This window comes from Meleagris gallopavo, chromosome 10, assembly GCF_000146605.3.
Source record: "Meleagris gallopavo isolate NT-WF06-2002-E0010 breed Aviagen turkey brand Nicholas breeding stock chromosome 10, Turkey_5.1, whole genome shotgun sequence".
NCBI classification, from domain to species: domain Eukaryota; kingdom Metazoa; phylum Chordata; class Aves; order Galliformes; family Phasianidae; genus Meleagris; species Meleagris gallopavo.
The window spans coordinates 8,697,071-8,710,171 of NC_015020.2; the positions used below are offsets into that span (position 1 = coordinate 8,697,071).

Genomic DNA, 13,101 nt, shown 5'->3' on the forward strand with positions numbered 1-13,101 from the left:
TGAGAGCATACTCAGACTGAACGTTCTGAAAAAGAATGTAAGTAGAATACATATCTATTGCGTAAGCACTTTAATGAGTCTTACTTTAAGCCTTGTTGATCTGGCTTGGGCAAAATACACCATCAGACTACATCAGCAGGTACAGAAGTGGAGCAAGCTAATCCTGGAACAGACGCCTTTATACCAAGCACTGCTTTGAATTTTGCAGAAACTTACTTGCGGACTGCATAAATGCTAAACCTATTTTTTTTTACTTCAGAAAAAGATGGTTGCAACTAGGATACAGGTTTACATCACTTTAATGACAATGTTTACAGGTAAATACTTTCTTTTTGTGTACTAATTTGTGCACTTAGGCTGTATAGAACACGTCACAGCTGTCTGTCCAGACTACTTGCTTCTACTTGCGTGGTATTTATTAAGTGTCAAGGAACAGGAAAGAGATTTCTAACTAAAGGTGTGTATGAAAAGTGTAATTTGGGTAACAGTTTTATATCGGGTTAGTAGAAATGAAAATTAGAGGTGTTTAGTAGAAGTAGGCTTGAAAAATTGCTTTTGTCACTCTGCTTCTGTAAGAAAAGCTTTTCTGCTAAATTTGAGGCAGATAGTTTAAGAGATTAATGGGTAGAGAACAGCTACCCTGTAGTAGTAGTAGTTGAAACAAAAGCTATGAGTGCTGTTTTCAAACAGAGTAAGAGGGGCTGTTTGAATTCACCTCTGTTGTGAATGAAACTTTGTAGGAGGAAGAAATACTTATTACCTATAGAAATAGGATAAAAAATATTCACAATATATTTTTCTGAAATTTTAGGTAGGCATGTAATATATTTAGAAGAGAAAATGCTGAATGACTTCACTTTAAAAATACATATACGTTTAGCTGAGCAAATGTATGCAACCCTGAAAAAAACAGTTCCTCACAGTTGCTTTTCAGAATTCATTTTTTACATGCTATCTTCTCCTCCAACCTGAGCTATTTGAACTGCTTATACAGCTCTATAAATATTGGCTAATCCTTTTATCTAGAGTGCTTTTATCTTGAGTGACAGTGGTCTTTGCTTGCATAGCAGTTGGCAGATAACAAGCAGTATCAACCACCCACTTGTAAGAACAGCTGATTTATTTATTCCTGATACGAAAAAATGGTTTGCTTGCTTTTTTGCTGTGACCTATATTTATGTTTCTGTTTCTGCTAATCCTATTATGAAATATCAGCCATTTGAATCTCTGTTTATATGTATGTACAAACAATATGTATATAGGTACCTCCAAAATCATTATTTCACAACATATTATTAACGTAATTACTTAAAAATAAGCATTTGTATTCTGTCACTGAAACGCTTATGAAATTGCACATAATGAAGTCATGCTATGAAAGTCACTTTACAGTTAGAAACTGATGTTTTTACATTCTATAGGAAAATAACATACCAAAAATGGCATGTCTGTTTTAAAAACTGCTGCTATGCCTTTGTTAGACACCAATATTTGTGTTATAAAAGTGTTATCTAAATTTAAAGACAGAAAGGTATATGATTTCTAAACAAGTTTAGCACATTCATGAAAACTTTTCATTAATTTTACTTCTAGTTTGGTGAGGGGCTTGGGATACTGAACAAATGTGTGCAGAGTGGAACATGCAGCAGTAGAGTTGCTGGACAGGCACCACTGCATGCCATTCACTTGGTTGATCTTTTTAAATGGTGGGTTTATATTTTTTTCTATGAAAGGTTTAACAGCAGCCCCCGGTCTATAAATCCTTACGTTTGCTCTGATCACTCTAAGGCTCAATAGCAAAGCTAAGTACAAACCTGATCCTAGTGCTTTTAGGAATTAATTTTTCTCTCTGACACAAAAACCCAATGAGACCCATATTTCTACAGCTGTCACAGTAAGATCGAGCAGTCTACAAGACCCGTGGACGCACTGCTCTGGATGTCAAAGCAGGAGATGTACTAAAACATTGACTGAAACAGGAAACAGCTCACGGTGACTTCACTTTTCATATACCAGAGCAGTAAAAGCAGGACAAGTCGCTAACACAGAAATTGCCATAAACCGGGCAAAGCAGGCATTGTTCTGGCCCCCAGTCAGAACAGGTTTGGGAAGCGCACATCACTTTGGGAAAGTCAGTCCTGATGATTCATATTTCTGCCAGATGCCACTACACATTAAGGTATACAGACATCTCATGTTGGAATAAATATAAGCCTGGCTGGAAAGCAGAGAGACTGCTGCGGTATAACCCTGCTGTCAGACCAGGGAGGGCACGGTGGTGTTTGATACTCTGAGGCTTCAAGCGGAAACTGTGTGCTATAATAAAGGAGAACACTGTAATGAGGAAGATCACTGCTAAGAGGGCCTTTTACATATGTGCTGTGACCACTTCACTTTGCTTAATCTTTAAAACAATCTCAGCCAACTCTGAGTTCCCTTCTGGCTCTCTCATAACTTACCTCTCTCTAAGATGGGTCTAGTTGCAGCTGTGATTGAATAAAGTAGACAGGCAGGGAATTAGCCTTAGTAGATACATTTATCTGCTGCTATCTGAATCTATTCGTTGTGGCTGAATGCTGCTCTGTAATTTTCCATGAAAAAATGACTGTATTTGGCTATAAAAATAAAAGCTCTATGTGAATTTGTAAGTAAAACTAGGAAAACTAGGTGTGGTGCCTAGTACCTGGCTGTGGCTCTGTGAGTCTCATCTTACCCACTGAGGTAACCTGCAGGCACCTCATATGGTGAGCAAGCAAGAAGATGCTGAAGGCAATTCTGCTGCAGGGACAGACATCATTACACTTATAAATTACTTTATACTGTTGATATTTTGCAGTTATCTTTCAAGCTACTATTTCATATTCTTATCTAGAACAGTGCAAATATTAAGGATTGTATTTTGCATAAATTTTCAAAAAGCAGTTGAATGCTTTCAAGACAAGAAAGATGTTTTCCCTGATCCATTTCATGCTTACTAGCACAACAACACGTCATCAGTAGAGTAAAACTAACCTGTCTAACAATGGTTTAAATGCAGCTCACGTTCCCTATTAGTGGGTGAACAACCCAAATGCTCCTGAGAAAAGTTACTATAATTACCATTTTGTAGGTGGTCAGTAGTCCAAAGGGATAAGCTGATGAGTTTTATAGGACAAACAGATTTGTCTTCCTTTGTGCAGCCTGACCCAGTATACTTACTTGGCTCACAACCTATCAAATTGCAGTGAAGGTAAGATGAGGAGCTCTCCTTTTATCCTGTATACCAGAAACTAAGAGAAGAGGAAGTAGGAGGCTGCATCACTCATGCTTTAATCACCATCCCTGGGGTATTTGGGAAGATGATCTGTTCCTCTTTTCTTACTTTATAGTTTGAAAATAGTAAAGGTAAAGAACGTTCCACTGTAGATATACAATACCAGGAATATTTTTCTGGATCACATGGGTTCAGATCCCTCCAAGTGCTTCTCTCACATCCTTCTTGTCTCAGTCTGAGATCATAGCTGATGGGCCAGAAGTCACTTCTGCTTTCCTTTTTTTTAGGAGAGGTGAGATCTATTGTTCATTCGTGAAAAACTACAGTATGCATCTATTCCTGAAATGTGACAACTGCACATTCATTGTGGATGTGGTGCATCTTAGCCAGATCTCTGACAGAATGCAGGGTCAAGCTCCAGCAGCTCCCTGCTCAATCTGTGAATTTCATTCTTAAGTTAAAGATGATTTAACTGAGCACATGTTCTTAAAAACACCATCCTGGGCTCTAGTTGCTCAATCCGGAATCTCTAATTCTTTGTTCTTTAGGTATTCACTGTGATGAAGACATCAATGAATGTCACATGAACCCTTGCCAAAATGGTGGCATCTGTGAGAACTTTCCTGGGAATTACACTTGCCATTGCCCACCTGCAGACAAAGAAGGGATTTTTTACGGCGGCTGGAACTGCACAGAAATCCTCCATGGCTGTACTGATCAACAATGCCAAAATAATGGAATATGTATCCCGCATTTAAAAAATGGCCATCATGGATTCAGCTGCATATGCTCACCTGGATACACTGGAATACACTGTGAAACTGTAACTACATTTTCTTTTCAAGGAAATGGTTTCCTTTGGTTGAAGAATCCCACAACCACTGAAGAGGAATTTTCCTATAATATAAACCTGAGGTTTCAGACTGTGCAACCGTCAGCCTTTCTGTTTTACCGAGGGGAGAAAGACACATTTGTGAAGCTGGAGTTACTGAATGGCTACTTACATTTGTCCGTGCAAGTCAAAAACCAGCCACGGGCTCTTTTGCATATTTCACATAATGTCAGTGATGGAGAATGGCATTCAGTGGAGGTAACCTTGGCAAGAGCTGTTACTCTTAATTTACTTGACAGCTCTTGTACAGAATCATGTGTCAATAAAACTTCTGCTATGATAGATAATGATCACGTGAGGCTTGCATTTCAGAGCACATTTTTGGGCAGCTTACCAGTGGGGAACATTAGCAGCAGCTCTCAGCTTAACATCAATAATATACATTCTACACCTTCATTTGTAGGCTGTCTTCAGGATATTGAAATAGACTTGAATGTTATTACTCCAGAGAATGCATCACCTGAATCCTCTTTAAACGTCGAGACAGGATGCAGGAAGAAGGACTGGTGTGAAAACCACCCCTGCCAGAACAGGGGCCGCTGTTCCAACCTGTGGCTGAGTTACCACTGTGACTGCTACCGGCCGTACGCGGGGCCGAGCTGCAGAGCAGGTAAGAGCATGTGATGCCGTCAGCGCTGTCAGGGGGTGTTGAAAACATAACCTGGCCTCGGGGGTGAGCCAGCGTGACCCTAGGGATCTCTGGAACTTATTGCCCACCGGTAAGAAGGCACGAGGGGTTAGCAGTAGCACATGCTCATTATTTTCTAGTTATTTTCCAGAAAGGCTGCTTTTCAGCTTGACAAAAAGTCAGGCCAAACTGGGGGATTCTACTCATCCAGTTTTTAAATCTTCTTAGCACTCTTAGCACTCCATAAACTCTGGAAAACTGCAGTTCACAGGAGGTTATGCACTCCGAGTAAAATTTAGAAAGCAACTGAGTAGCTTGGAGTCGAAGTCTTATTTTCAAAGCATTCTTTCAGAATTTTATCCTCTCTAGGCTGACATAAAGAAACTCATTTAAGGCCAGCAAAGCACTGCAAGTTAAAAAAAATACATACAGATTGCAATTTTACAAAGTGAACAAGATTATCCTATTAACTTAATCTGATTAGCCTGAGGAGAATCCAGGTCCTCGGAGGCCGTTCCTTCTCAGCCAGGTCCTGCACAGCTCCGGGCAGTGACTAACGAGGGTTGTGCTACCAGAGAGCTGCTGAGGGCCAGAGGGAGACGTGCCCATGTGTTAGTGAGCAGAAGAGCACATGTCAGAACACAGCCTCTTTGGCAGTGAAGCAGGGATTCAATAGCTGGCAGTGCCTGTAGCGCATTTCCTGCTACAAGTGATCATTCTAAGCATGGGCTGAGACAAAGCGGGAGGACACCAGCAGGTCCCCTGCTGTCCCACATCCGTGCTGGAGCAGCAGTGAGTAGCCCTCTGGAGCTGAATAAAGCACATCTCAGGAGCACCAACAGTGCCGTGGTCAGATGAGAACAGGCAGACTGTACTGGTGTGGGCTGGCACAGCCGTGCTGCAGCCAGGACAGTCCACTGCCTTACCGCAGCTGAATGGCTGGGCCCAGGGGCTTGCTGGAGGCACTGCTGCAGAAAGCTGTGGCTTGAAATGCACTTCAAAATGTTTAAAGACAGTTTCATTTTGTATGCTATACTTGATAGGTATCAATACTTTTCAATAGTGTTTTTTTCCCTTATTGCAAAATGACAAAATCTGAGAGGTAATTGTAACAGACTTCTTTGAAGTCTAGCTGTAATTTATCCAAAGGTTTGGAAAGCAACTTTGGAGTATAGGACAACATCTGGTAAATATGTTGGCCTCCTTATATGAAGTGAAATTAAAACCAGTCAGGGCCAGGAGAGGCTTATGCTGCCATTACAACTGTTGAGAATGATTAGAAAGCAAGCTTTTTTTTTCCTTTTTTTTTTTTCCCTCTCTGCTGACCGCAGTATTCTTTGCAATGCGTGGCACCATGCCACTTTGATACATAGGTCCTAGATATATGCCATTTTTAAAAGACTGTGGCAGGTTGCTTAAAAAGCAGAGTGCAGGAGACGTGTGGCAAAAGATAGCATAAGAAATGCTAGCGTCTTTTTGAAGAAAAGTTGCTGCCAAGTATTTAATTGACAAGAGGTAATATTTTTTCTACATACACAAAATACCGAACAGATGTTGACTCATTTTGATCAACATCCAGATGTTGAAACCCAAGAGGTTAATACTGACCAAGGTGATGCTAGCCATCTCATCAAGCAGAAGATCAGACTGATGATATATATATGTATATATATATCATGTGTATATATACGTATTTATAAATAGAAATACAACAAAATGATTGCAAACATGAAATACCTTTTTGAGAACTAACAGTAACTAATTCCAGCAGAAATTTTATTTTTACCTACATGAGAATATGGTTCAGTCTGTAGTACGACCTTACCAAGAAGGTACTATCTGAAGAAGCTTCATGCCTCAAAACACCCATTTCAACAAATAATTATTTCTATAGACCAGACTTTTCAACAAGTAGATTTAGCAACACAAGTAATGTTACTCTTAGTACTAAAATTTTTGAAATTTGATTTATGAAACTGTTTATGAACAACGAAGGGATTTATTCCTTCCAAATAAATGCCAAATAATACTACTGTGCCACATAGTAGTGCAGTATGATTATTGAATGTCTGCTAGGATCTTCACATTCAGCACCCTATTTTCATGGCTTTTTTTAACGTAGTCAGTTAAAAAAAGTAGTGCTGCGGGCAGCAACTTGACTATGAGGTCTCACTCTAGGAGTTTTACTGTGCAAAAGGGAACTTACTGTTCAGCTATGTGAGCATTTAAAAAAAAAATGCTTGGTTTATTCTTTCTATGAATTTGATATATTAAAAAATAGCTCTTGAAAGTGTTTAGGCAGGAAGTCTATAATACCGAGGACAAGATCATGAAACGTGAAGTGTAAAAATAGAAACACTTTGTTGTGCTTTAACGAGATGATTCATCAGAATAAAATACGCTTTGGACTACATATTTTATATCCTTACGAGTCTGAAAATCATTACTGAAAATAAAAAGTAAGGCAGAGAGACAGATGGTTTTGGTTTAATCATTTTAATTGATAAGCCCAAAAAAATAAAAAGGCGCACTCAATCCTAGCTCATTTTTCCCCATGACACAGTAGCATTATAAGCACTCAGGAGTGAGCAGAACTTATGTTAGAACTTACTGAGTCTGTTGAAAAACCTGTGCAAGACAAAATAGGTGTGCTATCTGTAAGTTTTACACAAGAGGGTTTTGCTAAGCAGCTTTTGACAATACAACATAAAAAACGAATGAAGTTCAAGAATTATGTAAACTTCCCTTGTCATCAGAGGATCAAAGGAACTAGCTTCTTTTCTAAATGATTTTTCTGATGACAAATCCAGGAAAATATAGAAATTTGTCCTTTGCAAACACAGTATCACATAGAGCATGATAAAAGGGAAAATTGTGCACAATAATATAACATCTGGTCCTGTACTGGGCCCTAATGTTACAGCCATGGAAGCCGACAGGAGTTTTGGAATAGAAGCTATTTATGGCCAGAACAAGTTCTTTATTCATCCATAAATACCAGCACATCTTACTGCCATAAGTAAAGTATATAATCAGAAGTAGCTATTTGATCATTATACTGGTTCCTTTGTCATTTAGCCCTGACTATTTTATTTTTCCTCTTTCTTCCCTTTTTCACCTTTTCTCCTGTTGCTAATCCCAAGAGTATATTCCAGGTCGATTTGGATCTGAGGACTCCTCAGGCTATGCTGCTTTTTCTGTTGATGCTACTGAGAATGAAAATCTGAATATATCAATGTTTGTCCGAACACGCAAATCTTCTGGCTTGTTACTGGCTTTGAGAAACAGTACCTGTCTCCATGTAAGAGTCTACTTGGAAGATGGGAAACTAACAATGTTAGCTCCAAATTCCATGAAGTTATTAGGGAAACATCCTATAAATGATGGAAATTTCCACCTAATAACATTAAAAATAGAACCAAATATGTTGGAATTATTCCAATCCTCTCAATACTTAGGCTTTATTTCTACTCCAGTACTAACCACCCAAAGTAAGAACTTTCTTTACATCGGAGGCCTACCAGATAACAGAGAAACTGATAGAAATGGTGGGTATTTCAAAGGCTGCATCCAGGATGTAAGAGTGAAGAACCAGCCGCTGGAATTCTTCCCCCTCACCAATTCACTGAATTCTTTTATCAACCGAACCCTGATCAATGTCAGCCAAGGCTGCAGTGGTGACAACCTCTGCAAGGTAAGAATGACATTTTTCATTGCATTTTCATGTGTTAATCGTGGGGAATTAAAAAAAAAACAAAAAAAAAACATAACTTTTTCTACAATATATCATGATAATAACATCTTAGCAAAATGTGAAAAAATACTAGAAAGAACAGATTTTCATATGTTTTGATATAGCTAATTTATGATAAATATGATGGATAGTATCAGCAAAATATACTGGCATAGAAGAAAATAAAAATATTTTAAGGTTACAATACTATTATTCACAAATTATTAAAATGCTTTGTGCAGTCTTAGTACTAATCTTATTGCTTTCCATTGGATATAAAAAGAATTTTCCTTTTTGACAAAAAGTCCTTCATTCCTAGAGTTGTGAGTCCACCAAGATTGATTCATACTTTGGTTGTTTCTTCTCTTTCCCTATAGTCCAGTCCTTGCCACAACGGTGGTGTATGCTATTCAATCTGGGATGACTTCACTTGCACATGCCCTCCTAACACAGCAGGGAAAGCTTGCGAGGAAGTTAAGTGGTGTGAGCTCGGGCCCTGTCCTCATGAAGCACAATGCAAGCTGGTGCACCCAGGATTTGAATGTAGGTAAATTTCAGTTATTCCTGTCATTTTTGGAAATTAGACACAATTGATCAGTATTTTCTTAAAACTAAGTATTCACTTCTTTAAAAATTCAATGCTATTTCTATATTATGTAGGCTGCTCCGAATGTGATGCCTCCTATTTTATTTTCATGGAAATGACAACAGCTGCAAAGAGGACAGTAACAGTATTTAAGAAAGCAAATTCTTACCTACAAAGCACCATTCTTCAACACAGTCACCACTAGTAGCTGTGCATTTCACCAGTGATGAACAGGAGCCTGCATGCTGCGCTTGTGAAAATCTCACCAGTGGAGGTGACCCACTGTCGCTGCCACGACTGCTGAAATGCTCCACCCCTTCATTGCACTCTTATCCACTGTTTGGTCTCCATAAATGTTCAGCAAACATCAGTGAATGTCAGTAGGTGCCATTTTTTCCCTGCATGGAAGAATTCAGGGACACACCTTTGCTTCCTAAACACTTCCATATCAGATGCCATTTTGTCAGACTTCCTCTCTGCTGCTGTCTGTTGCACAGAAAAAAAAAAATGTAATGGGATATGGGCAGGAAGTTTCAACCTCTACTGTCATATCACCAACATCTGCCTCTGACATCACTGGCAAAGAGAATAAAATAAGAGGCATTACTTTCGGAGCAGCCCCATATAATAACAGAAATAACAATAATAATAACAATTGTAAGTTATATTAATGAGAATATCCTGGCATATCAACATCAGAAATTTTCAACTGGACCCAACAAAGCAGGCACTGATGTTTACATAATCTTTGCTTTTGACTTATCCAAGAGAGCATGTCAAAGTTGTAGAACAGATTGCTACATTGCCAGACTGCAAGGGTACCCCACATCCCTCCACTGCAAAGAGATAAGACGACATGCAATGTTGGATCAACTTAGGATGTTCTCCATCCTCCTGAAAATAAAAGCTACATGACATAAATTGCATCACTTGATATTTTTCAGTGTTTAATATCTTTGTAGAAAGTCACCTTAACACCAGCTGTACAGTTATTAAATTAGTATCTTGGCAAGAAGCAGCATGCCAAGTGGTCTATTTGTTTGAAAATTGATAGCCATTAACTGACTGAACATTAGCCAGCCTGCACATCTTTCCTTCTCTTTCTTTCTCCTTACCACCCTGAACTGTAGCAGAATATAAGAAGCAAGTAGGGATTTTGGAGCCATATTTTCTCTTTTTGCTACCAAAGTCCTAACGATGCTATGAAGAAAGAGAAATATACAGAGAGTCTGCTAGAGTGGTTGATTCTTAGGAATGAGAAGGTTCATCAACAGAAGATTTCTATCATGGGCAATTTACATGCAGATCAATATGGTGCTGTTTTCACAGAGATTGTTAGAATCAGCACTGCAGCACTTGTAAATATTTACAGCTGTAATTAAAATAATTGCGCCTTCTCTAATACACATATTTAATGCTGGCATCAAATATGTTCTCTGAAAATTCACTTTTGCATTTTAGGAAAACGTGAACTCCAACAATACAAAAAAAAATCAAAGCAAAAAACCAAAACCTAATCATAAAACACACACATACACACAAACACACACACTCAAATCACACAAGAAGAAAAAGAGAGAAATCCTTTACAAGAAGCTGATGCAGGGAGAGTTTAATAACAATAAAAAATTATACTCAGTGGCACAAATGACAGTAAAAACCTCTTCCCAAATACTATTTAGAAAACATTGGTACAGTTAATGTAAAATCATTACATGTAGTCAAATTTGGCTACATTTGTAAGCCTGTACAAAGCAACTGAGCACCTCAGGCAAGCCAGTGCAGCACCACTGGCTATGGTAACCTGGTCTTTAACTATTATTTCTTTGCTAAGTGCTTATTCTGGGCTACCCTCACAAGAAGCAGCAAGGTTCAACTCTTATCTTCGCTTGCCTACTTAGATCAGCTCACTGGTTTTAGTAGACCTACTTCTGATTTACATTACAGTAAATAAGGGCCAGAGTCATTGTGTCAGGGTCGCTGTCCCCCCTTCCCTCATTAAAGGGAAATGAGCTGGAAGCTGTAGGATTAGGATTTCAGGTAGCACTGCTCTGTAATCTTTGCAGCCATAAGAGGCAAGCAAGGATAACTGGGACACTGATGGAATTGAACTGCTTTTCAGTAGAAACAAAAGGATTTAAGTGATGGGGATCATGGGATCTTCATCTCTCTGAAGAGATACTGTCCAGGTGGACTGGTTTAAAGCTGGCCTGGTTTCTCAATTGTTATCTTTGCACAGGTCTCACTAATGCAGTGTTTAGCGGCCGAAGCAGCGCTATATTTTACAGAAGCAACGGGAAAATCAGCAGAGGCCTCACCAATATCATGTTTGGCTTTCGAACTAGGGACACAAATGTGATACTGCTGTATGCGGAGAAGGAGCCTGAATTTGTTATCATCAGCATTCACAACTCCAAACTGGTCTTCCAACTGCAAAGTGGCAACAACTTTTACATGTTGACTCTCACTAGCTCACTGACCGTGAGTGATGGGAAGTGGCACCAAGTGATGGTCTCCATGCTGGAGCCCCTGTCTCAATTCTCGAAGTGGCACATGAATATTGACAACAAGGACACTGCAACCAGTACAACTGCTACAGGAAGTCTCAACTTTCTACGAGAAGAGACAGACATCCATGTGGCTGACAAGGCTTTTGACAATTTGGATGGCCTGCGAGGATGCATGAGCACCATAGAAATTAGTGGAATTTATCTCTCCTACTTTGAAAATGCTGATGTCCTAACTAAAAAACCTCAAGAGGAACAATTTCTCAAAATATCTGCAAACCCTGTTCTTACGGGTTGCTTGCAGGAGGATGCCTGCAGCTCAGAGCCCTGTATGCACGAGGGGACATGTGAAGACTTGTACACCTCCTATCGCTGCATGTGTCCCCCGGGGTGGGCAGGCACCCACTGCGAGACCAACATCGACGAGTGCTCCTCCAACCCCTGCATTCATGGAAACTGCACGGATGGGATCAGCTCTTATGAGTGTGTTTGTGATCCCGGCTACACAGGGTTGAACTGTGAAGAGGACATAGACTACTGCCGTGGCCACCAGTGTGCAAACGGGGCCACCTGCATAGATGGGATTAATGGATATTCATGTCTGTGCGCTGGTAACTTTACTGGAAAGCTTTGCAGGTAATACAGACTAGGTAGGTCCATATGAATTTTTTCAGGTCTCACCTGAGAGATTGTTACACCCCTGATGCTTCCATTTAAATGCACATCTAATAAACTGTACATTACAGACCTATACATTATACGCATCTACTTATATACTAACTGTGGCTGTACAATTGGTGTACAAAGAGTCTGAAGTACAGAAAGTCATAGAAATCAGTTAGATATGGACAATGAGTGGAGAGGCACCAGCTCAGATGCAGACAGATGACAGATTGAAGAGAGATGGGGAGCAAGGCAGAGCTCTGCTGCCAGCCTGAGTCATACAGCTCCTCAGTGGCAGCATTACAAGTCAGCTGGACAGCTGAGGTAGATGCATTGCAAGGACTTTGAAAAGGTTTTGAATCTCTGAAACTATGTTTTATTAGAGAAACAGCAAACTAGTGAAAATCTTAGTTGGTGGGTAAGAGAAACAAGTACAGAAGAGTTTGTAAAAAACTTTTTCCCCACCCATAGCATGGTTGCTAGGTGTGTCTTTTCCTTCTAGGCTTCTCTCAGCCCAGCAGTTCTGCTGGCTGTGGCACCACACTGCCCACTGTATGCATCACATCTGCTGATCTCACTGTACTGCTGATGTTCCTCCCAGACGCTCCACTCTGAGGGGTGCAAGCTCTCCCTTCACTTGCCCTTCTCTGCACACTGTACATTTCTCCCTTCTGAGAGGGCAAAGATATTAAACAGCTAATTTCTACAGCTACTACAGCTAAGAATCTCTTTCCTCTAATTTAATTTTTAAACAAAAGTCCCTAAAAAATTATACATTTTTATATTCTGACCTGCTACCAGCAGTTAGTTATTTTCACCATACAGTCATGTTGGTCTGA

At 39.7% G+C, this 13,101-nt stretch overlaps 1 protein-coding gene across 1 annotated transcript in view; it reads left to right on the forward strand.

Annotated features, from left to right (window-relative positions):
- The first annotated feature begins 265 nt into the window (after positions 1–265).
- The window catches only part of LOC100542177 (crumbs cell polarity complex component 1), a 111,062-nt gene continuing 98,226 nt past the window's right edge, over positions 266–13,101 (forward strand). The window contains exons 1-5 of the mRNA XM_031554960.1: positions 266–317; positions 3,802–4,755; positions 7,917–8,467; positions 8,884–9,049; positions 11,332–12,235. Coding sequence (XP_031410820.1) covers positions 266–317; positions 3,802–4,755; positions 7,917–8,467; positions 8,884–9,049; positions 11,332–12,235 — 2,627 coding nt within the window. The remainder of the gene's footprint in view (positions 318–3,801; positions 4,756–7,916; positions 8,468–8,883; positions 9,050–11,331; positions 12,236–13,101) is intronic.